The 26,902-nt window shown below is 46.9% G+C and overlaps 1 protein-coding gene across 2 annotated transcripts in view; it reads left to right on the top strand.

The window, feature by feature from the left end:
* The first annotated feature begins 2,008 nt into the window (after window positions 1–2,008).
* Window positions 2,009–26,902, top strand: part of WWC1 (WW and C2 domain containing 1) — a 66,618-nt gene continuing 41,724 nt past the window's right edge. Inside the window, exon 1 of one of the 2 annotated variants that reach the window (XM_033073008.2) lies at window positions 2,009–2,296. In XM_033073008.2, the coding sequence (XP_032928899.1) occupies window positions 2,178–2,296 (119 nt within the window). In that variant the 5' untranslated portion in view covers window positions 2,009–2,177. Of the gene's footprint in view, window positions 2,297–15,494; window positions 15,773–26,902 lie in introns of those variants that run through there. The other variant, XM_033073010.2, reaches the window with a different exon arrangement.

The following is a 26,902-nucleotide window of genomic DNA, read 5'->3' as shown; positions in this document are numbered from 1 at the left end:
CTTTCTAAATAGAGTTGATGACATCTGGAAAAGAAAAGGTATTCCGTCAGCTTCTTTACATACAGCCTTTTGCTATATGTTCTACATATGCTCTGAAATTTTGGGGAAAAAAAAGCTTTAAAATAAACATGCCTTTAGGAAGTATCTCTGTGCTGGAACATAAGATCACAAATACAGGACTATGAAAATACACAATAATTTGTTGTCACTTTGCTGTTTACTTCTTCTCTTGTAATATTTAGAAACATTGGTTGCTGCTGATTTTTTCCTATTGCCACATTTCTTCGTTTGAAATATCTTGAGAACTTTGCTGAGCATTTGACAAAGAGAGAAACACCATTATCCACGAAATTAAAAGCAGAAAAGAGAAAATAGCAGCCACAGCGAGTGGCCCCGGGCTCCTGGCGCTGCCGGTGTCTGCTCGCTGGAGCGGCACAGCTCCCAGTGCTCCCAGTGCTCCCAGTGCTCCCTGCCCAAAGAAACCACAAGCCCCGCTTAGAGAGGGGACAGAAACAGTGTTTATACCTTAAGTCTTCATTTATTATTAATTTAAAAGCTTTGTGCAGAGTGCTGTTCACAAAATCAACTTATTTAGTAGCCCACACCAAGCCTGGTTTCAGATAAAGTGGGGTTAAACCAGGCTATTTTCCAAATGCCTCACTTTCAGTTTTACTTGTCTTCATTTTCTTCCCTGCTCAACCACTTCATCAGCCAACTGCTACCACATTCTGCTCCGGCCTCCAGAGAATTAACAGTTCTGACTCCCAGCAGCTTGTCAGAAAAAAATCCCACAAAATCCGCCACAAAAGTGAGATGTTATTTCTAATTGTCTTTTTTCACTTTTACTTTTCCTCTCCAGCCCTTCGAGGCTCGCCTCTTCCCATCCTCCAGTTTCCTTTTCCACCCCTGCCCTTGGCAGGGATCCCTGCTCCATTCTGCAGTTTCAATAGCCGCAGCTCTACAAACCTTAGTGCCTCCCCCGCGCTGGGCAGCAGGGAGCGGCGCTGGCTGGTGCTCGCAGGGCAAGTGCCACCTCGCAGAGTCCCCTGTGCCACGCTGGCACGGCTCACGGCCCCATCGCGTGCCACCGCGCCAGCTCTCACTGGGACATTTTGTCATGGGCTGGCTGCTCGAGCCGAAGTGACTGAAATGTGGGCAGAGAAGGCTGTGCAGGGCACGTTGTCACAGCAGCTGTGCCCGAGCCACGCTCGGGTACCGGCAGCGGCGGCTCGGGAAGGGTCCAAGCGGGCACCATCGCCCTCCCTGCGGCGTGTGGCTGTACCAGGGGCTGTCTGTGCCACCCTAACTTCTGTAACCCGGCTTCCCCACGGTCCCAAGTGTATCCACGTTACAGTTGCCATGAGTTTTCCCTCTGGAACCCACAGAAGTCACCCCTGCCATTCCCGTGGGAGGCTGCGATGGCTCCTGGCTCCCCGCCAGCCCCTGCGAAGAGCCCACCGCGGCTGAGCCGGGCCACCCGAGGCCGGGGCACCCGGAGCAGGGCCAACCCTGCCCAGGGGCGTCCGAGATGCAGCGCTGGTCCGTGCGATGCCAGCCCCGAGCGGCCCCGACCCGCTCCCTGCCACCCGCGCCGTGCCCTCGGCGCTCCCCCTCGGAGGGGCCGAGCAGGGCCGCGCTCCTGGCGGCTGTCCCCGGCCCTGGCCGGGTGCTCCGGCACCGCGAGGTCCCCGAGCCCCAGCGCTGGCAGCTCCCCGCTCCCCGGTCCCGGTCCCGGCCCCGCCGCCACGGGGCGCTCGGGGGCGCGCACAGCTCGAGACCCGCGCGGGGCCGGGCAGCGTGGCCGTGGGTGTGGCCGAGGGGCGTGGCCGGGGGGGGGGGGGTGTGGCCAGGCGGTGGGTGTGGCCGGGGCGGGGGCGGGGCCGCCGCGGGACTCGCGGCGCGGCCGCCGGCGGAGCAGGAAATGGAGGCGTGAGCGGGCGGAGCGGACGGGGCTCCGCGCCCAGCGCTGACCGCGGGCTCGCCGCCGCCGCCCTCCCGCACCGCACCGCCCCGGCCCGCCCCCGCCGCGGGGCCGGCACGTGAGGCTGCCCGGCGGCGGCGCCTCCCAGCGCGGCCGGGCCGGCGCGGCCCCCGCACCGCTGCGAGCCGCCCGCGGGAGGGGAGCCCCGGCGCGGCCCCCGGAGCGCAGCGCGGCGGTGCATGGGGCGGCGCGGACCATGCCGCGGAAGGAGCTGCCGCTGCCCGAGGGCTGGGAGGAGGCGCGGGACTACGACGGGAAGGTGTATTACATCGACCACGGCAGCCGCACCACCAGCTGGGTCGACCCCCGCGACAGGTGGGCGGCGGCGGCGGGCGGGGACCCCGCGGTGCGGTGTGCGCGCAGAGCCCGGCGCGGCTCGCCGTGAGCCCGGCCGGTACCTGCGGCCATCCCCGGTTCCGCAGGGCGGGACGGTGCCGGCGTTACCTGCGGGCCTGGCCGGAGGGCAGGGATGCAGGGGCTCGGCGAGTTGCGGTGCTGCCGCTCTGCTCTCTGTCCGTGCCGTGCTGCGGACCCGCAGCGCACGCTGCCATCGGCGCGGCCATGCGGCCCTTGCGGGGCTGCGAGCCCGCCCGGCCAGCAGCGGTGGCTCGCTGCGGTGGCTCGGGGCAAGCTGGGCTCGCAGAGGTGTCCCCGGGCCCTGTCCCACGTCGTGGGCCACCTCTGCGAGCAGCTACGTGGCCTTGGCGAGTTTGGCCATCGCGGAGGTCTCTGACTTCAGGGTGTGTCTCTGATCGCCCCTCTTAGCCGCCTTCTTCCCTGCGGTATCCCCTTGCTCCTGCTTGCTCAGAGTAGTTCTTTTCTTGCATCGCTTACTTAGAAAAGTAAGATAAACAGAAAGCGGGGTGCTGCTCAAGACCGAGGTCATTTCCAAGCAACACTCTGTTCTAGCGTGTTGTATTTCCATGCTCGAGGCAGTGATGGTGAGCCAGAACACGGGAGTTTGAACGTGCAGGAAGCTCAACTACTGGATCACCATTGAAATTAAAAGTTTTTAAATTTCTGGTTTGATGCTTTGTTAGCTGAAGTTCCCAGAAACAGGAACTCAAAAATCCGTCCTAGTGAGTTGGAAATTCCAACAATCTGAACTATGCAGTTTGTAGTTGATAAATTTCACATACTTCCCCCTCTGACATTGAGCGTTTTCCTTCTCATGGGGCAGAAAGTGCCATCTCTGAATTTGTGTTCTTGTCTTCCCCCTGCTCCAGTGATCAGTTCCTTGAAGGGGCTTCCATTCATGGTGGGATGTCAGGACTTTGCCTCTGCTCCGTTTACTTAGATGGGTTTTTTGTTAAGCATAGAAGTGAATGATTGTCTAGTTTTACAGGATTTCAAGGAGTGTTCTGCATTCCAGGAATAATCCTTGTGTGTACTGTACACAAATGTAGCCTGCTGCCAGCCAGGGCTTTGGAACTCCTCTTGGGGTTCAGTTTTAGGAATGTGGTTGAGAAGGGCCGGTAACAGAGTTGTTCCAAGGTGTTTCTTTAACCTTCATAAAAGTCGATGGAAGCTTAAATTAGGAATGCTTTCCTGGCATCTTTATTTTGTTCAGAGAATGAAGGCAAGTGAGAAACCTAATAGGCCTAATGCAGGCTTATAAAAATTCCTGTGTGTCCTTGGTTAGTGATTCAAGAATGACTGAAGTGACTAAATGGGTGCTTTATTTAGCCATGTGTACTGAGCTGTCACAGAATCATTACCTGCTCACCACTGCTGGAGGAGAATAATCAAACACATTCTGATAACTCCTATCACATGACATTTGTTGTGCATATAGAAGTACACCTGAATACATGTGGCCCTGACGAGCTTTGCATCTGAGTCATCTTCCAGTAGTGCTGCCAAGGAAACAACCTGCGTTGGACACTGCCCCTGAAAATGCACAAGGTTTTGAAGAGTCTATTGGTCCACAGTAGAACAATTATGTGACACAATACTTTCCCATCATCTGGTGGACTGTGAGCTTTTATGAGCTGAAGTTCTCCTCTGCATACAGGAAAGAAGTTTCTCTTCCAAGTAATTACCACTGCCTGTGAAAACCAGTTGATGGGGGATTTCTCATCAGCTCAGGTCATATAATGCCTGCTCCCAGCAGGGGAGTGAACTTGGATTTACACACTAAGCATTGAATTTTAGCACTGTATTTTAAAGTTTAAATGTTTGAAAGGTTAGCCTTTTGCAAGTCATATCATACTTAAAATTGCTGCAGCTGAGACATTGGTTTGTGAATTTGCTGCAGTGCTCTGTGTACTGTTCTTACACATTCTGTCTGTAACCCAGCAAAAATCAATAGATATTGGGTAACACAGCTGTAGAAATGCAGGTTTGAGGAATGTGGAGCAAGTTATATTTGTTAGGGCTCACTCTGAACCCAGTGTCAGTGGGGACTTCTGTAAACCCAGTCAGCAACTGGTAGTGACAGATAGAACACAGGTTTTTAAACCTTCCCTAAATCTTTCATTCTAGCTTAATTTAGTGGAAATAAACATGAGCAGGGATACCAGCTAGCTTCAGGGCATGGGCCAGCCCATTGTTTTGTGACAGCAGGTTTGCAGTCCTGCTGAGCTTGGTTTAACAGGCTGCCAGGGACACAGACCTGGCTGTGGGCACATGGGGGTCTGTGGCAGGGAAGGGGAGGCAGGGGGTGAAAGGTGGGACCTCAGCTGGCCTTGGGCTGTGAAATCAGAAGCTGGGCTGGGCTTTTCCAGTTCTTGTTTAACACATTACCCTAGTCCTGCTGATGGGCTGTTGGTGAGAGGGGCTGTTAGACTTTGCCAGGAGGAGGTCCCTGGCCCCTGGTGGCATCTCACTGTCCTGTAGAGCTGACCAGTGATGCTCAGGTGCCTGGGGCCTTGGCTGAAGCAGCTGCATGTCAACTTGTACCTTTTAAGACTCAGGGTAATCCTGTGGATGTTGGAGCATTTTGGGAAATCATCTAAGATTAAATAATCTGAAGAATTTTGTGATTTAACTGTTGCCATCCCTATGGTATGGTGTAACAGAAAAGAATCAAGGTCCTTTGCATTACAGGAATTTCAGGTTAAAATGCTCTAAGGGAATTCTTCTGAACAGGTGGGAGGAAAAAACAAAACCCTGCTGTGTTTTTCCTTTTGTGAAAGGAAGTTCACATAGCTGCCTTTTTTGGTAGATCAGTTGGAAATTAGATAAATCAGGAATTGAATACAGTGTGACAGGAGATCAAACCTTATTGAGCTGGGGGAGAAAATTTGTCATTCCTGGTTCTAAAAGTAAGCTCAACCTTTCAGGTCTACACCAGTACATAGTTGGTAAACCATGCCAGCGAGCTGTCTCAGTTGCTTTCTTAACACAGGGGGAGTTAAGCTCTGGAAGCTGCTGTGCTGGTGGCCAAACAGAAAATGCCAGTGGTGTCTCAAAACTTTAACACCAGCTGCTGCCTGTTCTTAAGCATCAGCATGAGCAGCACTTGAACAGCAGAGTGCCCTGAGTGAGAGTTCAGCTTTCATCAGAAGTGAGGATTAGAGATGGGAATCACTGTTCCCATGCTATGCTGTCCTTGAGCTCTTTACACCAGGTTTAGGGGAACTTTTACTCTCCTTCAGACTGTCTTGTAAGAGGATAATTTTTTAACTTCTCCTTGCCTTTCAACACAGAAGCTTCAGGATGCAATGAAAATTTGTCCGTGCCTAATAATTCGTCCCACTCTTGAATATTTGTGTTGCACTCTGCTACTGGCCTGGTGGTGTAAGCAGGTTTTTTCTGGGTTATTTTAGATGGAGCTGAGTGAATTTCTCATTTCACTTCTATCACTGGACTCCTATTGAGAATGAAAGCAATTGAAATAGGAGCAATTGTAGCTTAAATTTGGTGAAATTACTAAACAGCATCAGATATTTTCAGTTTTGGGAAATAGCAGTGTCTTAGGTGATGGTCCTTCATTTCTTGAAAGCTCTTGTTGCTGTAAAGGGTTGGGAAATGTTCATCAAGTAAAAGCCCAGATTCTCCATTTGCTCCCTAAATTCTGTTACTACTGCACATGGAGGTTTTTCCCAGTATGAATGTCCAAAGCAGGTGAACAGATTTGCCAAGGTTGAGGGCCAGTGCATGTGGTGTAAGATCTTGTGTATTTAAAATAGTTAGGGCTACCTATTTACTCAGGAAAATTCAGCTTTGCTGAGCCTGAGGATTTTAGTGGAGAAAAGCCAAGCATATAATGTGGAGAGCACCATCATCTAGCCATGCCCTTCTAGGCTTTATGAGAAATGCTGCAGAGTATTGTCTCCTCTGCATTGTTCTGTTCTCTAAGCTTTTCATCCCCAGTCTGCTCTGCACACTTGGTCTACAAACTGCCTTTATTAAAGATTTAGAAATGTGAGTGTTGTGCTGAAAATTTGTATGTAACTGTCTACTCCTTGGATTACCTGCTTAAATGTAGAATAACTTTAATGACTGGAATAAAGCTGCTATAGCTACCTTAAATGTGAGAATCCTTCAAAATAAAAGGGCTGGAAGGAGGGAGGGCAATGAAAGGCAGCAGGAATAAAAGGCGTTGTGCTCTTCTGTAGATGAAAATCAGTAAGTATATGGAGAAGAGACAAAAATTCTCCAAGACAGAAAAACCAGGGGAGAGAAATGCTCTTTCATCAGTGCCTACAGCATAGGTCATGCAGCTGAAGGATGCTAGTTTGATGCCTCTTGTTGCCTTTCTTTGCTGATATCTAGCTAAGCACCCTGTCATATATATGTGAATCTGCTTCTTTCTAGTGTTTGCATTCCCCAAAATAGCTGACAGCTTTATAAGGAACAGGCAGCTCAGTGTGTGCCCATAGAAACTGCTGATGGCCATTTTCTATGAGTACAGAAGGGAGTGACAAAAATGCAGTCCTCAAAGTCATCCAAATGCCACCTCTTGGAACAGGTGTCCTAATGTGTAGGATTTATGCTGTTCTCAATTTTTTTCTATAGTAATTGGTTTATGTAGGTGCTAGTACATAAGGAGACAAAAATAGCAAGTAAGATTATTGTGAAATTATTTAAATTGAAATTATTTTAGTTTGTTAATATTAAGTGTCTCCCAAGATGATTTAGCTCAGGATGCACCTGTAGATTGGAAAAGCGTGTTGGAGCTGAAATCTATCACACCACTTCAGTTATAAAAGATCAGACTTTATTCTTTTTGGGGGCGGTTTGGGTTGATTTTTTTTCCTCCTTGGACATCACAGACAAGCCTGGATGTTTTGAAGACTGCAGGGATGGCCTTCAGAGCCAGTATGCATCCTGTGTAAGCTCACCTCACACAGGGGAGGGAACTGAAAACTACAGGTGTGATGCTTTTTAACAAGGGCATCACTGCTAAAGGTGTGGTATGCACACGTGTGTAGAGACAGAGGATGTTGGCAGTGACTTTAGAATGACAAAAAGCTTTATTTTATTTTACTTCCCTATGGAACATGAAAAAAAAAAAGAAAAATGTGAGGCTTTGTTCAGCTCAGCAGCTTTTTAATGTGTCTTGGGGAATTCTGAGTCTTTAAGGATCAGAAATGCTTTTGAAGAAATCTCTGTAAATCACATTGTTTAGAAATATGTAGGTTGAGCTTCATCTTCAGCTCTGGCAAGGTCATTTGCTCACAAGTTCATTCCTTTAATTTTGCCTCAAAAACTGACAGCATGTGAAGTTAGAAGTTGCCACTAAATGGAAACTTATTTGGCAAGAGAATCAACAATTCCATCCCTATATAGGTCATATATTTTCATATCCAGTGGAATGGCAGGAAATTGGCTAGTAAATTCCAGAAGATGTGGGTATGACAGGGAAGGGATGACTGCAGCGTTGGGCATCTGGGACAGGTTCTTCGTGCTTTTGTTTTTGGGGCACCTTAAGATGCTGCTTCTGCCAGGGTAAAATTCTGTATCAGTGTAGGGAGTGAGGTCCAGAAGCTGGTCTGGCTGAAAAATGTAATTTTGCTGTCTGGGTTCATTTGCAGAAAGTTGATTCAGGTTGTGTGTGCTTGTGCAGAAACTTGTGGTGGCACAGCTGGGGCTGAGCTGGGAGGCTTGGAGGGGTGGGAGTGGGGCTGGCTTTGGTGGCAGTGCTGCTGAGGGTGCACTTGTGAAACTCTCCCCAGGCTCTTGACCTGGTCAGGCTCTCTGCCAGCCCAGCTGAGGAGGTGTTCCCAGGTGCTTAACTCTGCCCCATGATTTCTGATCGAGTTTTACAGGAAGAATAAATTTTTACTTGCTGGAGCCCATGTGAAACCAGCAATGAGGCACAGCATCTCCTGAAGATATTCTTCACAGGGCAGCTTCATGACTAGCACAGTTATGGGAAGATGAGTTTGCAGCAAAATTTTCCATGCCTGAATTTGATTTAAATTCCTCTAGATTGTGCCTAGAAATAAATCTAGAAAATTTACTGGAAGACATGGGAAGATTTGTCCAAAGGAGTTTAATGAAATCACTTGTACATAAAGAAGTGATGTTTGCTAGGTAGCTCAGCGGGGTCCTGTCACTGACTCACCACTCCACCTTTTGGGACTGGCTCTAATCTCAGTTGCTGGAGGAGTGTATTAGGAAATGATTGCTGTTGTGTGCTCCTGGAGGTGGCTGCAGGCTGCCAAGGCTGTCCTTGCTCTGTGCTCAGCATTCCGAGCAGCGTCACCGCCCCACAGCGCGTTCCTGCCCGCGTCACGGACACTGCTGAGCTCACTTCTGACAGGAGAGAATGTCCTGGGCTGGCCTTGGCACTCACCTGTGTCCTATGGGACACCTTCAAGCCTCTCTCAGAGAGAGGGACAGACCATACAGCTGGTTTGGGGAAGCCTTGCTGATCTCCCTGTGCCAGGGCTGGCTGAACCTGGTGGCCTTGAGTGCTGCACCAGCAGGGCAAGTGTTAGCTGGGATAATTAATCAATAAAGAGGGGTGGCAGCAGCTTGGCAGAGTCAGGTGCAGGTATGTAGACTAGTGCTACTGCCTGCACCTGTAGGAGAGCTATGCAGATTGACCACTTCCTTGGAGAGATACACTTTTCATGCTGGCTGCTTGCCATTGGTGAGACCTGTTTAGTAGGGTTACGTGCTTTGCTTGTGGTAATGAGGACTTGGCTTTATTTGAGCAGTTTAAGCTCAGTTCTTGTTCACAGAGCCTAAGGTTACTGTTCCCTCCTCCCTTTAAAGCTACATGCGTAGATAATTGGCTGAACAAACAGTGGGCAAAACTGCTCCCTGCAGAAAAATAACTGCTTTTCACTGCCACTCATTCAGTGGAGTGGCATCTGGAAGACTCTCCAGATAGTCACAGGAGGTTTGGTGTGTAACAGGAAGATGCAAAGAAGCCAAGTCCTACAGCTGTCAGTGTTCTGTGTTTTTCACGCTCTTGGATGGGTTCTCCTGGCTTGGTTTGTTCTCAGTTTATGTGATACTTACAGCTTCCACCCCAGCCACGATGTTCTGCAGCATAAGTACCCAACACATTTGAAAAACAGATGAATTGCTTTCTCAATCTCATGGAGGTGCTGTAGGGATTAATTAGTTCTGACAAAGTGCTTTCTGGCTGAGATGTCAAACTGACATTTCAGGACTAATGGTATTGTTTAGTGAAACTGTTTGGTTCTCCTCAAATGCCTAATTACTATTTTAGAAGAATGTACTCTATGGAGGGAAGCTTTATTGATTTAAAGCACGCAATAAACAGTATTGATTTGCAAGAGGCAGTCATTCATATCTGCTCTGTGCAGAATCGAGTTGTAAGGTGGTCACACAGCTACTTTGAACTGAAATGTAAGTGAAACTATTGCTTAAATGACCCTGCAACAGCTTGCAGATTTCTCATATGTGACTTTCAACTGCCTTAATGGCCTTGTACTGAGAACAAGGGCAGTCCCCTGCCAAGGAGAGGGCTCTCTGCTATTTCATCCTTCACAACCCTACCCCACAGGGAGGATGGCCTGAGAGGAACAGTAGTGGGTAAAACAACCTTCTGGATCCTTCAATCAGCACAGGAAATTGTAGGTAACCCCAGAATGGCTCTGTGAAACCATACTGTGGATAATATAGTGGTTAATTTTGCTGATGCTAGGCACAGCTTTGGATGTCATGAGCTAGCTGAGCCTCTGCAGCCTCCAGAAGACATGCTGGAGGCACAGCTGCACTGTCCCCTTGGCCATGTAGCCTCCAGGCCATCAGGGGCATGAATGCCATGGGACATCCTCGAGGGGCTCAGGCAGGTTGGCACCATGGCTTGGCAGCAGAAACCTGTCACACCATGGCACCCAAGTGAAGAGGAGGAGTCATGTCCTGGCATCTTCATCCTGGACACTGGCTCCATTGTTGGACTGTTTGAAACACTGAGTACATGTTTGAGCTGCTTATGCAAATTATCTTAAAGGGGGTTTGGGTGGGGATGATAATGGAAAGTATTTGGCTGTCACATGTGATGCAGCTCTGTGAATTATCCAGCTTGTTTCCTGTGAGGCATCTCAGGCTGGTGGCCTGTCTTGGGTGGTGCTGGGTATAATAGTAAGACTTATCTAAGCTCTGATGACCAGTACTGTATCTAATTCCAGGTGAGCTTTTCATATTGAATTGTAGGGTTTGGGTTTTTTTTGTTTTTTGTTTTTTTAATAAATATTTTTTAGCATGAATAACATTTGGTATTGTAGAGTTTTGGCGTGGTCAAACTTGAAATTAAATCATCACTTTGAACAGGCTTTTTTTGTTGGGGCATGGTTGTGGTGGTGCTCAGGTGTATTTGATTAGTGGTGTGTTAACCCTGCAGGGAATAAGGAGGTTGAACTCTCCCATTCAGTATATTATTCCACATTTCTCAACATCTGGTCTCTCTCCACTTCAGCTGTCAGTTGACCCACTTGTTTAGATTTTTCTGAAATTCCTTGAAGTCATCTCCACATCCAGCTAACCTAAATAACTTGTCAGCCAGCAAGGCAGTAAGCCAGGTTTGCTGTTTGTCTTACGTTGCTTTTCTGATGTCGCACCACAAGGTCTAATCATCAGAGTTAACACAAGTTATTGCCTTGATGGGACTGTTTAATTCTCATATGGACACACACATAGAAGGCTTTAGGCTGTTTAACAGCTTGTTCTCAAAGAGTTTTCCAGTATTCTAGACATGGCAGATTTGTCTGGCAAAGAGATCTCCTTGCCACCCTCACTGAGTGTTATTCTGTCTTATTTTATGTGGAGGGAAGTGAAATGTCATGGCTTCTGCCATGTCCCATGGTTTTCTGTGGCACTAAAGTTTTGTACGATATCTTCTTAACTTTTCTATGTTTTTCTTTTTAAATTTGGATGTGAAAACTCAGCTGAGTTGGTCTGTAATTCTGAGTTGTCATCTGCCATCTGTTAATTACTCAGTGACTGCTGTGGGCAGCCATGGTGACTTTCTCATACAGCTGGCTTACTAATAATTCAGTTTAGAAGGTATCTGCCATCATCTGCCTGATGCTAATGAAAGCATAACCTGAGTGTGAATACTATCTTAAAGCACATCTCATTTGCTTCTCTTATATTCCTTGGGCAGTGCTCCTCGCTTTCAGGAGAAGATTGTGTGGATGGAAGGGGAGAGGTACATGGCAAGAGCCTGGCATGGTCATTTACAAAAGGGTTGCATGGATAAAAATCTTAGTTTGCAAAAATAAATTTTCAACTGAACTGGTCACACAGAGTCTTCCACTCAGGCTTGTTTTCACACATCTTTTGTAAATGCTACTCTTATCCCTAAAGCAAATGTTCTGTTGAATTTTCTCGTCTTTATTATCTATTTGTCCTGTAGTCTGTAGCTAATACCCCAGAGTGCTTCCTGGCTTCTTTCCTGGATACTTCCCAGATGCAGGCTCCTGCAGTTCGGGATAGTAGCTCTGACAAGCTGTGTTGCATCTTCAGTAGCTTGGCTGGGCTGGTCCTTTCCAGTGCAGTCACTGTGGGGATTGGGTCAGGTGTTGTGGTGGTTCTTCCTTCCTGTCAGGAAAAGATCCCTCCGTGAGTGGAGGAACACATGACTGCAGTTGAGCATGCTGAAGTTCACAGCCTGGTTCAGACCTGCCTGTTTGGGTCTGGGAGGATTTGGTCTTGTGTCAAACCATGTCCCATCGTGTCTGCCACAGCCCCAGGCAGCAGGATGGGCCTGGAAGCAGCTCTGGTTTCCTGACCAGAGCCAGGTGGCACCAGGTCCTTGAAAGAAGGTGGCACTTGGTGCAGTTAGCTCCTGGCTGTGGGGTTGTGCTGTGTGTAGTACAAAAATGAGAACAGCCCAAGTAGTATTCACACCCATAAACCTTCTGCTTGGAAATCTGCTTGTGGCATGTTGGTAAGGTTCCTTTGCAGTCAGATTTCATACTGAACAGACTTGCAGTGAAATCACTGGAGTTTAATAATTTTAACAATGCCATTTAGAGTTTGAATTACTTGTCTGGAGTAGCTGGGCAGTTGTGTGGCAACAACTCTGAATGACAGTACTGCCTTTTACCTGTATTTGTTGAATGCTGCTTTGGTCCAGCTGCTTTGTCACTAGCCTAGATGCCTGTTCAGAGGTGCAGGGAATAATGAGGTTATGTCAGTATGAATTAGGGATTTCACAACAACAGTTTTATTATTTATGTTGCATTCTCCATATTTATGGAGGGTTACTCCCCCCTAGCTAGTGGCTTTGCAGTCAAAGGCAAGCTGTTGACCTGTCATTTTATACCTTTGTGTTCCCAGCTCTGGTGCACTCCTTTTTCCAGTGATTGTTGCTTCAACTTTTTCTCTCCCAAGCCTTGTAACACTGTTGCTTATTTCCCTTATGGCCATGTTTTCAGGGTCTTTAAAGCCTGTTATAAGCGAGCACTTTGCCTGATGGGAGAAGGAGTTTTATGGAGTAAAAAAAAAAAAAAAGGCAAGAAATACGCTGCAGGTAATAGATTCTAAAAATGCAAATTTGTTTAAGCAACTCCTTAAGAAGGGAGGGAGGAAGGAATTGAAGATTAAAACCTGTGTTTATATACATGTAGAAGCTGGAGGCAAAGCAATCCATTCATAAATATACAATAGGATTTATGTCATGGTGAGAAGTGCTACATGCATATTCATGTGTAATTTGCAAATCCTTTGGTGATTAAATACTTTACTCCAAACTCAAGAACTAAATAACCTCCTTGTTGAAATGAGATGTCCAAAGGCTCTAATGCTTCTCTAGTGGAGGGGAAAGGCTGGGTGGTGTAATAGATCCGATACTTTAATTTTGACTCTATTAAAATATTTTTGGTGTGCTTTCGGCATTATTTTATTAGTATAATCAGGAAGTTTTGAACAAAGCATGAAGCAGAGAATTGCAAGAAATATTGTAAAGTCTGTCATGCTAAGAAAAGCAAATAGGCTTAGGAACTTGTTAGGATGTTTTTCTTTCAAGCTAATTTTAATGTCAAATACCTTTATCTAAACTTTCATATCCCACAAGTAAACAAAGAGTCGAACTAGTAACAGCTTGGAGTGCTGCTGTCTTAAATAAGTAGCTTTGTGCAAGTGGAAGTGAATTGCCTTTGCAGGATGTAGCCTCAGTTCTTCACTAGGAGATGGATATGAATACACTGTTGCCTATACTTTAGGTTTTCAGAAGTCTTTAAGTATTGTAGACAAAGTATATCCTTTCTAACATCATAAACAGGGAAAAGTACTGCTATGGAGTAACTGTTTCCTGCAGCTGGGGTGTTGCATGCAGGTGAGTGCTCAGTGACAGTGCCGCATTCCTGGGTAGGGTGTGGTGATGCAACTGGTTTGTCTTGCCTGTCAGTCATGGCACTAAATGATCCTCTGAAATGGGACAGCAGCTGCCAGGCGTCCTGCTGGAAAAGCAGAGCTCAGCCTGTGCCTCTAACACCACCATGGTAAGGTGAGGTTGGGACTTGCTGTGATCCCGTGCTCTGTGCCTGCCCTCACCTTCCTCAGGATCCTGTCACAGCTGGAAGTGACAGTCCTGTGTCCCCTCTACGGCCACCAGCTGCTCTGTTAGTGCAGCAGACTGGTGGCCATGGACCTCTGTGGTGGCTGGTGTTTGTGTGTTGCTATGGGCAATCATGAACCAGAGTTCTGCTCAGCTCCTAAAAACTGGACCTAAGCCTGGTCAGGTCCATCTGGGTAAATTCCCTGTATCCCTTTGGGAAAGCTGTGGTTTATTCTTGTATCTGGACCATCACAAAGTGTTTCTCACTGTGCTCTCTCTTGGTGTTCCTGATGGCTCATTTTGGAATTGCTGCTTTTTGTAGCTTTATGAGCTCTTTATCCTTCATGTGTTGTGAGACTATAAAGTACATTGATGCTGGATGGGAGAAGCCAGCAGAGTTCTAGTGTTCTTTCTTCACCACTGAGGTTAGTCCCTCTTTGGAAGTTGTGTTGTCTGATTTAGTTTTCCTGCCCTTGTTCTGTCACAGCCTGCCTGAGGGATGCTTTGATTGAGCTGAACAAGAAGACAGAGCAGTGCATTCAACTCACTAAGGACTATATATGCATTTTTCTGGCTGGCACAGGTGTAGCAAATTGCCCTTTTAGTCCTGTTTACTTGTTTTTCTCGTTCAGCCACAGGTAGTTTCCGCTCCTTGGTGATCAGAGAAGAGCCCTGGATCCCCTGCTGCTGAATTGTGCTGTGATCAGGGGGCATGTGGCAGAGGCACTGTCCCTTCCGTGCCTGGGGGCTCTGCTGTACAAAGCTTTTCTTCAGCTAATTTGTAAAAATGCTTCCAGGTAACTGTAAAAAGCTGTTGCTTTTACAGTGAGCACTGAGAATTTGTATCATCTGCCATGTCAGAGCAGCAGCGTGTCTAAGCTGGTGGCTGGTCACATAAGGGTGAAAAGGTACAGCACTGAGTACTTGAAGGATATGATTTGGTGTAGTTCTGTAAGAAGCACAAAATTGAGCTAAACAAACCCAGTTCTCCTTGAGCTGAGTCCTGAGTTTGACTTCTTGGCTTTATAGGGTGGACATTCACCCATCAGGCAGTTCAGATGCACACGGGGGAATGGTGGTGTGTGGGGTATGGTGTTTCTGATTACTGTGTCTGGATGTATGAGCTAGTTTTATGCCAGTATATTTATTATATGTGATGAGGAAAACTAAAAGCGGTAATTTACGAATCCTATGTTTTAAAAGAGTGCTATTCAGGTAGAGGCTGGATGGGAGGTGAATTTGATTTCCCCCCTGTTGTAGGAACTATGGTTGCCTCTTGCTCGATCTCAGAAGGGTGCAGTGAACCATTGCTTACAGTATTGTAACCAGTCGCAATTTTGCTGGTGGAAGAAATAAAAATCTTTGCCCTAGAGGTTGGTTCTGGCTGTGGGCCTGAGCACAATCTCCACTGGCAAGGCTGGAGCAGGCTGAGGAGTTCCTGAGCCATCCTGCTGTGGGAGGTGGCCATTCCTTTAGCCGGGATGTCCATCTGACTCCTCACTGATTTTGCTGGCATGCAGAAAACTGCTCTGTCTCATTTTGGGCACAGGTTCTGCTGCTGCAGTAAGTTGGAACAGCCCAAGGACTATCTGGCAGCAGTGACAAGTTGAGGTGGGAGTGACCTTCCTGCCAAGCATGGTTCCCCTGGAAGTCACAGCTCACTCCTGAGCTGCTGTCAGTGCAGTTGTGCTGTGCTTGCCTGGCACCACGGGTGGTGAGTGTGGGTTCAGCCAGGCAGCTCTGTCACTTGTAGTTTGTCTTTCAAAGCAGACAGCTTAAATATCAGATTGATGCTTTCTCAGTTCTGCGCTGTGGGCTGTAATTCCATCTGCTGCGACACGGTGAAGGTGACACCTGGAAAGGTATGTGCTGCTTTCTGGATGTCCTCCCTGTACCTTCTGCATGCAGAACTGGAGGCACCATTTTACCTGCTTGTTGGCCTTGCTCAGCATGTGGGTGCTTGGGAGCCTAGCAAAACACTCAATATTTCCTCTCAAGTGCTGCTAGAATTTCAAGGTCATATTTCATTCATCCTGATCACTGCAGTTTCTGCAGTATCACCACCCTTTGTCTTCACTGCTTTGGAACAGTAGAAGCATCTGTTTATGCCATTGATTTGGCAATTATTAGAAGGACATTGAGCAAAAGACATTATTAGTGGTAAGCAGGAGTGTTCAAACACTCTGCCTGTAAGGTTTGTGTTTTTAATAGTTCTGCAGATGCATCACTGATTTTGGAACTTGATAGCAAGTTGGCTCTCTGAATCAGTCTGTAGATTAGATTAAAGTTACTAGACAAGGGCAGCAGGAGTACTTTGTTTGTCAGAGAATTTCAGCTTGATCTTTGCAGGTGAGCTGAACTGTGGATAATGATTTATTTAGCCATGCTGGTGGGAGTAAGCTAATATGCATGTTGTGAATTCTGCACTGGTGGTGTAGAGCAGCATTTGGATAGAAATGAATAAAAAGGGTAATATAGTGAAACCGTTTCCTGAAAAAAAAAAATTGCTGGCTTGGGAGTTGCATTCAGGTGCTGGTGGTGAAGTAGTAGAGAGTTAAGCAGCAAATTTCAAACCTGTAAGCTCTCATGATGGCTTGCTTAATAGCAGGTGTACAGTACTGTAAGGCACAGTGTCAGATCCATTAAACACAGTTTTGACGTAAGGATGAAAATGAATAGCCGAGATATTTTAGGTAATTGCCTTGAGCAACAGTGATGGTTGTATTCGAGCAGCTTCAGTGAGTTATAAACAAGCTTCAGCTGAGGCCAGATCGAGCAACTGATGATTTGCACAGTGCCTGTTGTGGTTTGCCTGGAGAGCAGCACACATAGTGTGTGCAGGCTGTACTCCTGAATTTCTCGTTTTCTCACCCACAGGGGAGTGGGTGTTCAGATAACACTTTCCACCTCCCCAGCTGCTTCAGTTTTACCTCAAGTGCCTTGCAACAAATACTGCTTTTGACTGAGGGAGACTGACTCATTCAGCTGCTTCTTATCCCTTGGCATATATAAAGGCTACAAAACCTGATAGTGATGGAGAAAAAGTGTTACTGAGGGATCTTGGAAAGAAATACTACTTTACGCTGTCTGAAAAAAACCCAGCAGCTTTCTCCTTTTTTTATTTGGATGGAAGAAGGGAAGGCACGACTGAGTTTGGACAGGAATGTCTTTCTAACAAGGTCAGCTATAAAAAATTATTATTATGCGTAGAGAAGACTGGCTTTGAAGTAAAGTGTTTTTCAGAACTTTGCTTTCTGAATTTTAGGGGGAAGGTACTAGCAGTCTGGGGTATTTCAGGCCTCACAAGAATATCTCAGAAGTGAAATGTCTTGTGTCTTAAAGTATCTGCATATCCCGCAACTTGCTTGCTAGGCTGCTTTACAAAGAGGGCTTATTTTTGTAAGGAGAGTATAGGTGTAGCTCACCATGTTCTTTTCCTCTCCATATCCCCTGCACTGAAAACTGAGAGAAAGAAAATACCTTGTTACAGATGAACAGGAGCTGGGGCTTGCTATGGCCGAACACAAGGAAATGTGATTTCCTCCTGTGCTAGGTTTGTGTGGCCTCTACTAGATTTTAAGAGCTTATTTTGACCAACTTGTATTTTCCAAGACAAAGCTGAAACTCTTGCAGATTTGTGCCTTCTGTTGCTTCCCTCAATTTGCCGGGAAGAAAAACATGTGAAAATGGAGGTGGTTTGGCTTGACTTGTTACAAAGTCCCAAAATAATATTCTGTGCGTTATACACCAAATGCTTAAAATCCTATTTTGGAGTTCACATTAAATAATAGGCAATATGGCAATACATAGTTGGTAAAAATGGAATATCCAGTGCCACATACATCCTTTTGAAAGTATAGCATGATCTATAGGTATGTGATTGCTTAGGAAAGGGCTGTACACAGCATGTAGCTGTGCTGTGTGGATTAAGCCAGTCGGAGTGGTTAGAGCATGTTATGTTGGACATTCAGAGATTTGGGAAGCTCAAGTGAAATCCTCATCAGAAGAAATTCAACAACTTCCAGAAATATCATATAATCCATAAAAAACATAGGTATTGCTCCCAGTTTTTGCATTAAAAGCCCCTGGATGGTTTGGCGACTTGCAGTGTGGAAGGGAGCCCTGGTCTGAGCTGCAGACCTGAGGTGCTCTGGGGAGAGCTGTTGCCTTGCAGAGCAAAACGGCACCAGTTAAAACCGGTGATGGCTGAAGGGAGCAGACATCTCTGGTGTGCTGCAGCATTCTGTCTGGCAAACACCTAGGACAGGGATCTCCATCTGGCGTGGGCCCTCGAGGAGTGGCTGCTGCCATAGGAACCGCAATCCCTCTGACCCTTCTGCCGGGATAAACCCGGGACAGCGCCGCTCTGGGCTCTGATAGCGAGCTCTTTGTCCTCACAACCCATCACCTGCACTGCTGCTGTGTCCTCCCTAGCACCACTCTTACAGCTTCAGAGTATAGCTTCAACATTGTGCTGCAGTCTGCTTCCAGATGCTCAGTGATAAAAAGGGAGTAAGGATTTTAACCATCTTTGGGGAAGCGAGATGTGCAACTGAGGGTCACAGCAGCCAGTCTGAGCCTCGCAGGGCTCAGCTTTGTATTCAGATGCGCTGGCCTGCGAGCTGCAGACATTCCAGATACTTGTGTTCGTTTTGGCTGTATCCAGGCACGTACTCACAAAGAGCAAGATGCGTGCAGTGAAGTATAAATCCCGTCCTCTAATGACTCAAAGCACTGTTGTGTGCGCATACATGCTTAACAGATTGTATAATTAGCTGGCTTTGTAAGCTGGCAGCATGTATGATTCTCCAGTAGCTCCCGAAAAATCCTGTGTGTTGTAGGGAGTGTATGCAGGTCCTTAAGCTGCTTGTATTCATGCAGTGATGACTGAGAGGGGGCTGCATCCCTGCGCCCGATGGAGAGCGGCTTCCCAGGCCCAGTGCCACCACCTCTGCCTGTCCCTGAGCCCTGGGCTGGCAGCAGCTCTTCTGTTCCCCTTGGCTGCTGCTGCTGGGCTGGTTCGGCTGGCGGCTCTGGGGACGGGGCTGTCCCCAAGGCAGTCCCCAGGCAGTGCCCTTGGGGACAGGCTCAGCAGATGGTGCAGCCAGGCGCTCCAGCGTGCACAGCCTGAGCCACCGCTAGAGCCCGGGAGCTGCATCAGGCACCGGCCCAGCCTGGAGCCCGGTTTCATTCGCAGCGTTTAACTGAGGAGTGCTGATGGCGGAGGTCACAAGGCTCGCTGCAGAGCTCTCCCAGCCCTGCAGCACAGGCACAGAGGTGTTGCAGGGCAAGGCCGGGCTGCGGTGCCCAGAGGAATGCGACAGCTTGTGCCGGTGTCCGGGACACGCCGAGGGTGGGAGCAGCACCGGGCCCAGGGCTGCGTGCTTGGGATGTCATTGGAGCCGGGGAGGAGCCGGCAGGGGAGCGAGCCTGACCTTGAAAATCCTTATCGAGATGAAAAGGTGCAGTGAGGGAGCGCATTCCTCCGGGCTGGCAGCGGGCGCTGCGGCTGCACGGCTGCGGGAGAGGCCTTCCCACAGCGGCGGGCCCGGGCCGAGGGCGAGCCGAAGGGATCGGCTGCTGGAGCTGCCTGTTTCTGTGCATTTATAAGTAATAATGAGCCTGAAGGCAGTAGCAAGGCGAGCTCTGGCAGCTGGAGAAGATGTGCCACTCGAGAGGACCAGGTTTAATTATTCCCTGGCAGGTGAAGCTCGTCTGTGAGTTTGTGCCCAGAAATGTGGTGTGCAGCCAGACAGCTCATCCCTGCCAGCAAGGGGGAATGTGGATTTCCCCAGCGCTGCTCCCGTTCCTGACACTCCTGTCCCTCCACTGCTGAGTCCCCCATTCCAGCTGGGAATGCCCTGCTCAGAACAGACTGGGTGCTGCTCTGCTCCAGTGCTGAACAGGAGCAGTCTGTGGGAGGGCTTGGAGGGTGCAGAGCTGCTGGTCTGGGAAGAGGGGCAAGGAAAAGCTGTGTAGGGAGAGGTGAGAGGTGAGGAGCAACAAACCTTTAGCCTGGCTCAGCTGCTGATGTCCTTCTGCTGTGGATCCAGCACAATTCTCCCTCTCTCCCCTGTAGCACATGCATTTGTACAGTCACATGCTAATTCAGGTTAAATAACTGCATCTCCTAGAAACTGATCCTTTTCTGAGATGCTTTTTGAGTGCTTCTAATCCTGAAGTGTGTCGCAGGAAAGTGACACTGTACAGAATAAAGCAACCCTTGTAGTGCAAAAAAGTACTCAAGACTGACTACTATGAATATGTGCTGTAAAATAAAAAATGCTGCATTCCTGAAGAAATCTAAGTGTTGTTACAGCACTTTTGTTGCTGAGGCTGTGCTGCAGCTTTGGAAGCAGATACTTAAAATTCATTGGTTTGTGGTGGTTTTTTTTTTGGTTTTTTTTTTTTTTTTTTTTTTCCTCTTGACAAGAATAGAATAAAACCTGTCTTTCTCCATGGCTATAGGAGCATACCCCTGTGTACTGTGTGTTTTTTGTTAGAGGAATTCAGGCATTTACTGATGTCTTCGATAATTCCTTTCTAAATGCTTAGCTTAGAGCATTTGCATAAAACCTTATCTCACTTAACAGGTTCAGGGTTTTTTTTCAGTTTTGAGGATCTAGTAATTTCGATGTGTACTAATGACCTTGGGACGTTTGTTTTTAGGCCTGTGGAATGGTGTGGCCTCAGCCCAAGGGAGGTGGAACTTGCCCCTGCTGACAGAGGCAGTCCTGTTGCTGCAGCACATGAAGACTTGTTTCCCTTTTGAATGAGCTGAATCGGCTTGCTGAGGAGTGGCATGAGTAGTCATGCCACCACCTCTGATGCTCCTGTGGAAGTAGCATTTGGTTGTGTTAAGTGGAGGAGTTGTCAGGGTTGGTATAGGCAGGCATGTGTCTGGTGTGACTGCAGAGAATGTGCTGCATGTGCAGAGCCTGCTTCTGAGCAAAGCACAGGATGATGTGAACACACCTTTTCTGTCAAAGCTGGTGCCCTTGCTGGCCAGCCTCTTCATTGCTCTGACCTTCACGCCATGGCTTCAGCTTGTTTGCCACGGTACTTAAATCTGGCATCTCTGGCTTCTTTCTTTGGGGTTATCTGGTTTGTGAAGCTGGAATGAAATACAACCTGTTTCTTGGGATTCAACTCCTTCATTTTTTTAATGTGGTACAGCTAGGATGGTGGTAGTGATGCTGGTGTCTGCTGTCAGACAAGCAGGAGCTTGGCTGAGGTACACACCTACTGCATATGTATGGGAAAGTGGGAATACAGAGACAGCAAAAAGATACAGACAATCTGTGGGTTTAGCCACCTTCACCAGGGTATACTGGAAAGAGGAAGATTATTCCTTTGGAAGGAAGGAGGTTCCTGTGCTCTTGGTCATAAATGAAAGTAAAATAGTAGATAAATATTAGTAATGAGACTATTTAAGGTGTGTCCCTGACACATACCTGGAGCATGAAGTGTGAGCAGCAGTGATAAAGTGATATGTATGCTGAGTGGAAAGAAACGCAGTCTGTTTTGAACTGAGGAATAACTGAAAAACCAAATCCACAGCTGGCTTGTGCCATTTCTGAGCTGGCAGAAGGACTGTTAAGTGGGCTTTAAACTACCCAAGATAGATAGAAAAGGAGAAGGCAAGAGAGCAAGTGGCATAACTTCCATGTTAACACAAATTTGATCTGTTGGCAAAATATATTCATAGTGGATCATTAAAAATAAACGATGTTTGTGAGAGTAAATCAATCAAACTCACTTGGTGATGTAAATCTCACTTTTACTGTCCTCAGATGCGTGAGCAGCCTTCAATAGTTGTTGATTTGTATCGACTCCCTTGCAATGTGTGAAGTACTGAGCTATGTTTAGTGCTTTGTACAGTTCTGCCTATAAGCACAGTTTGGCATGGGTTTTTTTTTTGTGGCTTAACTACATGGTAAATGAAGGCTTTGTTACTTTGTATGAAAAAGATACTAAACCTATTAATTTTATACTCTTACCTGCTAACTCTACATCTCCTAAGCTTTACTCTCACAACATTGTTCTGGAAATTCATTCTTATTCTGACATTTCTGTTCATTTTTATACAGTATGGCTTTTCAGGCTCCGAGAACACATTACCTCAACACTTAAAGCAACAGTAGTAGATAGTAAAGCTCATATTGTGAATTCCAAGTGGTTCTGTGCTTCAGCAGTGCTGCATTCATAAGCTGAGGCCTGTGCAACCTGGGCTTTCTCCTCTTTAGATCAAAGTGAGTTGTCGTGCTTTCATTTCCAAAGGCTGGACAAAGGCTGTTCTCAGTGCTAACTCACAAGGCTGAGTCTGTTGAAATAGTTTTGGTTTGCCACTCTTGAAGGAATGGGTAGCATGGATTGCAGTCTGCAGGGTTATGCTTATGCTCAAGTGAGTATTCTGTATCTTGAATTCACAGCTGCTTTGCAAGCAGAAGAATTTTTTTCTCCTGTGTTGCCCACTTCTCTGACATCCTCTTGACCAGGCATCTGCTCTGATTCTTTCAGGCATCCAGAAATACTCCTGTTCATACCTGGTACTGCTGAGTTTACAATGGCATTGAAGGCGTGTGCCCTGAGGCCTCTTGGGGGTTCATGTGGCTTGGTAGTTTCCTCTGTGTAGCAGGGTTCTGCTCTATCTGGCCAGATTTCCAAGGTAGCAGGCTGATGTCAGATCAGAGCCATGCAGTAATATTTTTCAGAACTAGGCACTGCATAAGAGCTGAGTGGCTGCAGCTGATCTGACAGTGCAAGGAGCAGAAGATGCTCTGGTGACGCCCTGCTACTTGCCTAGACTGTGTTCTGCAAAGTACAGACCAGAGAGCCTGCTGATGTTGCTCTGGGGACTGAGAGCATCAGATAGCTCTATAACTCAATCAGAACATTTATAATATAAAAATAGCAAGCAGGCAGCCCCACCAAAGCTGCTGTATGGATGAGCAATTAACCCAGTGCTAGCAGGAGGTGAACCAGGGAGCAGCATGCCAACCGTGAGCATGTAAAACAGACTCCTGTGATTCCCTTGTCCTTTCCAAAGAGATCTGCATACTAGCAATGCTTGTTTTCTACACTGGGGAGACTAGATGAGTCCAGTGATGCCACCCCAGGGTTGTCTATTTTCCCACTTCAAATGTCATGTGAATAAAGGGCACAGGAGCTGACAGGAGGCAGCTTGCAGGAGGCATTTGCTGTTCACACGTAGAACATGCTGGTGAGAAGTACAGCAGTATGCTTTTCTTCTGAAAGAATTCAGGTTTGTAATCACTGTACATGAAGTGTAAATTCCATGTCTTATGAAGCCCCGTTGTGGAGTGAATCCCAAATCTCTTCCCCATCATTCCCACCTGGATTGTGAGCCCCGTGCTCACTGCACTACACGTGTTCCTGAATGCTGAGGTAGGGCAATTATTCCATAGTTGCCTCCTTGCTGAGATCTCAAATATTTATCTTTTTCTGACAGTAGCTATTGGTTCCCTGCTCTAGGAGCTGTATTGTGGGGGGAGTTTGTCCTGTACACCTCCTTATCTTGAGGCATTTTGCCAGTATAAACTGCTGCCACCCACACTAGGCAGCCTTTCAGGGAAGCAGGAATGTAGACTGTAAGAGCAGAGACAGAGCCTTCCAGTTCATAATCTCCCAAATATGTCAGAGAACTAGTCTGACTACTCTGGATGCCTGGTAGACAATTCACCCCATACTCTGAAGTGACCAGTCCCCCTTATTCAAAAACAGTTGAACTTCCAAGTGAAGAGAAAGCTGACTTATTTTAGTTAATCTGCTCAGGCTGTACTTGTGGCAATGCTGCTTTCCATCCTGGAAGAACTGGAAGCAAACTTAAAAACCAATTTCAGCTATTTAAAATTAAAGATGTTTGAATTACATGCATGGTTAAATTCCAACTCTTGCATGCTTTTAATTCAGTAGTGTTGTACTGTTCTCATCAAGTTGTACCTTACACTTTTATATCTTTTCTGCTTAATTGGTTCAGGAAAGCATGCAGGATATAGAGGCTGGCAGGCAAGTTAATGTTGTGAGAAGCCTCATCTCCCATTTCCTGACTTTTTAACCTTGAACTATCCCAGGAATTTTTGCATTTGAGTGATTAAGAAGGTATGACTGACCTCCTGCTTGCAGAACTGGTTTGTTAATCACTGGGAATGATCTAAAATCTGCAAGTGGTTTTTGATAGCCTTCTCCTTGCAAATAACTTAGTTCTTTGCTTCCAGGGGCAAATGATCTGCACTGAAAAGACACACAGGGAAACAGACTCTCAGTGTGTGCAAAGCAGAGCTTGTAAACGTGCAGGCCTTTTCAGAAGTGAATGGAACAAGCAAGCAGCTGACTGTACTGGTATTCTAGGCATACCTTTTGTGCCTGATGGGGTCATAAGCCATGTATTATACAGATTAATACTTCTGTGAATCTGTTTGACTAATAAAAATGTATAAGTGCTTTTGTGTTCAGAATACCTGAAATACAGACTGGTGCCTGACTTTCAGGTGTCTTTGGAGTCTCCTGATCTCTTTTGTAGACAATCTACTTGGGCACTATGTGACTAATTTCTGTATAAAAGAAGAATTTAGATGTTACCTGCTCATATGACAGCAGTAGAGGGTCTAATTGACAAATTGCACACAACTCAAGATCACCTTAATGAGGGACGGGGGTTACCCTCAGGGCCTGGCCAGAAAACATCGCTGAGCTCTTGAGTGTCAATTAAAATGTGTAAAATTGTGATAGCTTGGAAGATAAGCTCTGAGGATAGATGTTGGACCTGCTTATCCTGGAGTGGCCCAATGCATGAAGCATCAGGGGCTAGGAGGAATACAAGGGGAAGGAAGTCCTCAGGAGCTGAGAAGATGCTCAATAACCACGGCAATGAAAGCAACTACTTCTGAAAAGCAAGCAGCTCTGCAGTTTGAGTTGCTTGGGGAGATATGTTGTTAAAGTTATTTCTTTTGGTAATATTTGTGTTGTAGTTTAAGCAAATTTTTTGGTTTACACTATCAGTTATTTTTCTCAGAGTTGACCCCATTTGAGTGTAGTAATGTAATTCTGTTCCCAGTTACACTTTATGACAGCAAGACCAGGACCACACACTAGCAGTCACTGAAATGACATGTGCTTGAGGTAACCAGAAGTTTAGGGTGGCTGGGCCTTTCTGTGAGTTTTGGCATAATGTCTGCCTTCCAAAACTTTTAAATGGTGTATTTGATCTTCATTAGACTCCTTAGAGTATAGTTACGAAGCTTCTCAAATCTGTAATCACTTCTTAAAAGCTTCTCCTTTTTACCTGGCAAACACGTTCCTGTTCATGGTTCCCCTCTGCTAATAGTGGTCCTGAATTGGAATTTCTGCTCCTCTGGGTGTAGAGGTCTCCCCCTCCAAACTGCCCTGCAGCTGGTGAGGTTTTGGTGCCACTGAGGTATCACTTGGCCTGGAGCTGCTGCTGCTGTGTCTCTGCTGGGGATGCTGGCTGGTGGGGATGAGCTGTTCCCATTGTTTGTTCCCTAAACTGCTGTTGGAGTGGGAATCCAAGGGAGCATTTCATGGTGCACAGGTGTGTGGAGATGGGGTGAGAAAATCTTTGCCAGCAAGATCATGAAACATTCACTGCCACACCTGCAGCCTCCAAAGGCAGTCCTCCCTGCAGTGAGAGAAGATGCTCCCAGGGAAAATAGTTACTATAGTGACGAATGGCCCTGGTGTATTTGAGGGCTGGATTGCCGAGTTGAGTAATAAATGTGTAGGTGTCTATTTTTAAAAGCTTTTGTGAGGAGGAGATTGCAGACAAATTTTCTAGGACTACAGCAAAGTGATAAGTTTTTCTGTGCTGAAGTTTAAAAATAATCATCGTCTGTCTTGAGAATGAGATGACCTCATTAAAAACAAAGAAGCTTGTATGTCATCGTGTGGAGCCTCCTGGCAGTGATTCTTGCAGCAGCCTTCTGGCTTCCAGTAGCAGCTCTGCTGGAAGTTTGAGTTCCTCAAAACTCAGTGTGCACAGCTACCCCAGTGTCACAGCTGGAACTGAGGTGCCTTTAGCTCATTTTCTGTTCTGGTCTGTGTATCCTGGCGCATAATGAGTAGTGAATTTTATTCAAATCAGAAATTAAGAAATGCTGTGTAAAAAAAAAAAAAATAGAAGCCATTGAAAATAAAACCTGACTCCCAGCTTCTCCTCCTCAATGCTGGGCTAAAAAGCTATTTGGTTTTGTAAGAGAAATGGTATGAATGGAAGTATCTGCACAACTCATAATTGTGTCATCTGGCTTGATTCTTGCCCATGAGGCTTGTGTGCCTCACACACTTGGTGTGCACCTGTGAGTGCAGGAGGGAAGGCGAGAGCTCAGCAGGGCTGGTTTGTCAGGGTAGGGTGGCTCATGCTGTAGCTGCAAGAGGAGCTGACATGATGGTCCTGAGTGACCCACGTGCTGCCTTTGTTCCTGGTGCAGGGTACAGCAAACTGCGGGAAATCCCCTGGTCTGTCCCCTCGGCTGCGGAGTCATGAAGGATTTCATAGCAGGCCATGTGATCTATCCTGAACTGATTAAAATAAGGCTCTCCTGTTTAAATGGCTTTACTTTGTTATGGGGTCTGAGGAGCCCTGCAAACATAGGGATTAAGTGGCTTTATGCGTGGTGCAGAAGCTTGGCACTGCGCTGTTGGTTTATAAACATTCTCATCTCAGTGAGCCAAGCACAGTGTTTGCTGAGTGCACCTCCACCTGCGTGCACTTGGGTCCTCATGGCTGTGAGCCTCACCAGGAGCTGCTCGTGGTTTACTGCTGCAGGCCCCCAGTTGATATCAAAATGCAGTAATTACAAAAATAGCAATTCCTGGTGTAGGAAGTTCAGGACTGATTTCTGTTACCATTGTAGCATTAACTCCAGATTTGTAAGTGGCACAGGTCACCCATCTCCAGCTCCCACTGGGAACCTCTGTACAGCCATGTTTAACAAACCTTCTGTCAATCAAAA

The sequence above is a fragment of the Catharus ustulatus genome, chromosome 15, assembly GCF_009819885.2.
Source record: "Catharus ustulatus isolate bCatUst1 chromosome 15, bCatUst1.pri.v2, whole genome shotgun sequence".
Classification (NCBI taxonomy): domain Eukaryota; kingdom Metazoa; phylum Chordata; class Aves; order Passeriformes; family Turdidae; genus Catharus; species Catharus ustulatus.
Note: the sequence above shows the minus strand (reverse complement) of the source record. Positions and strands in the feature narration are given on the sequence as shown.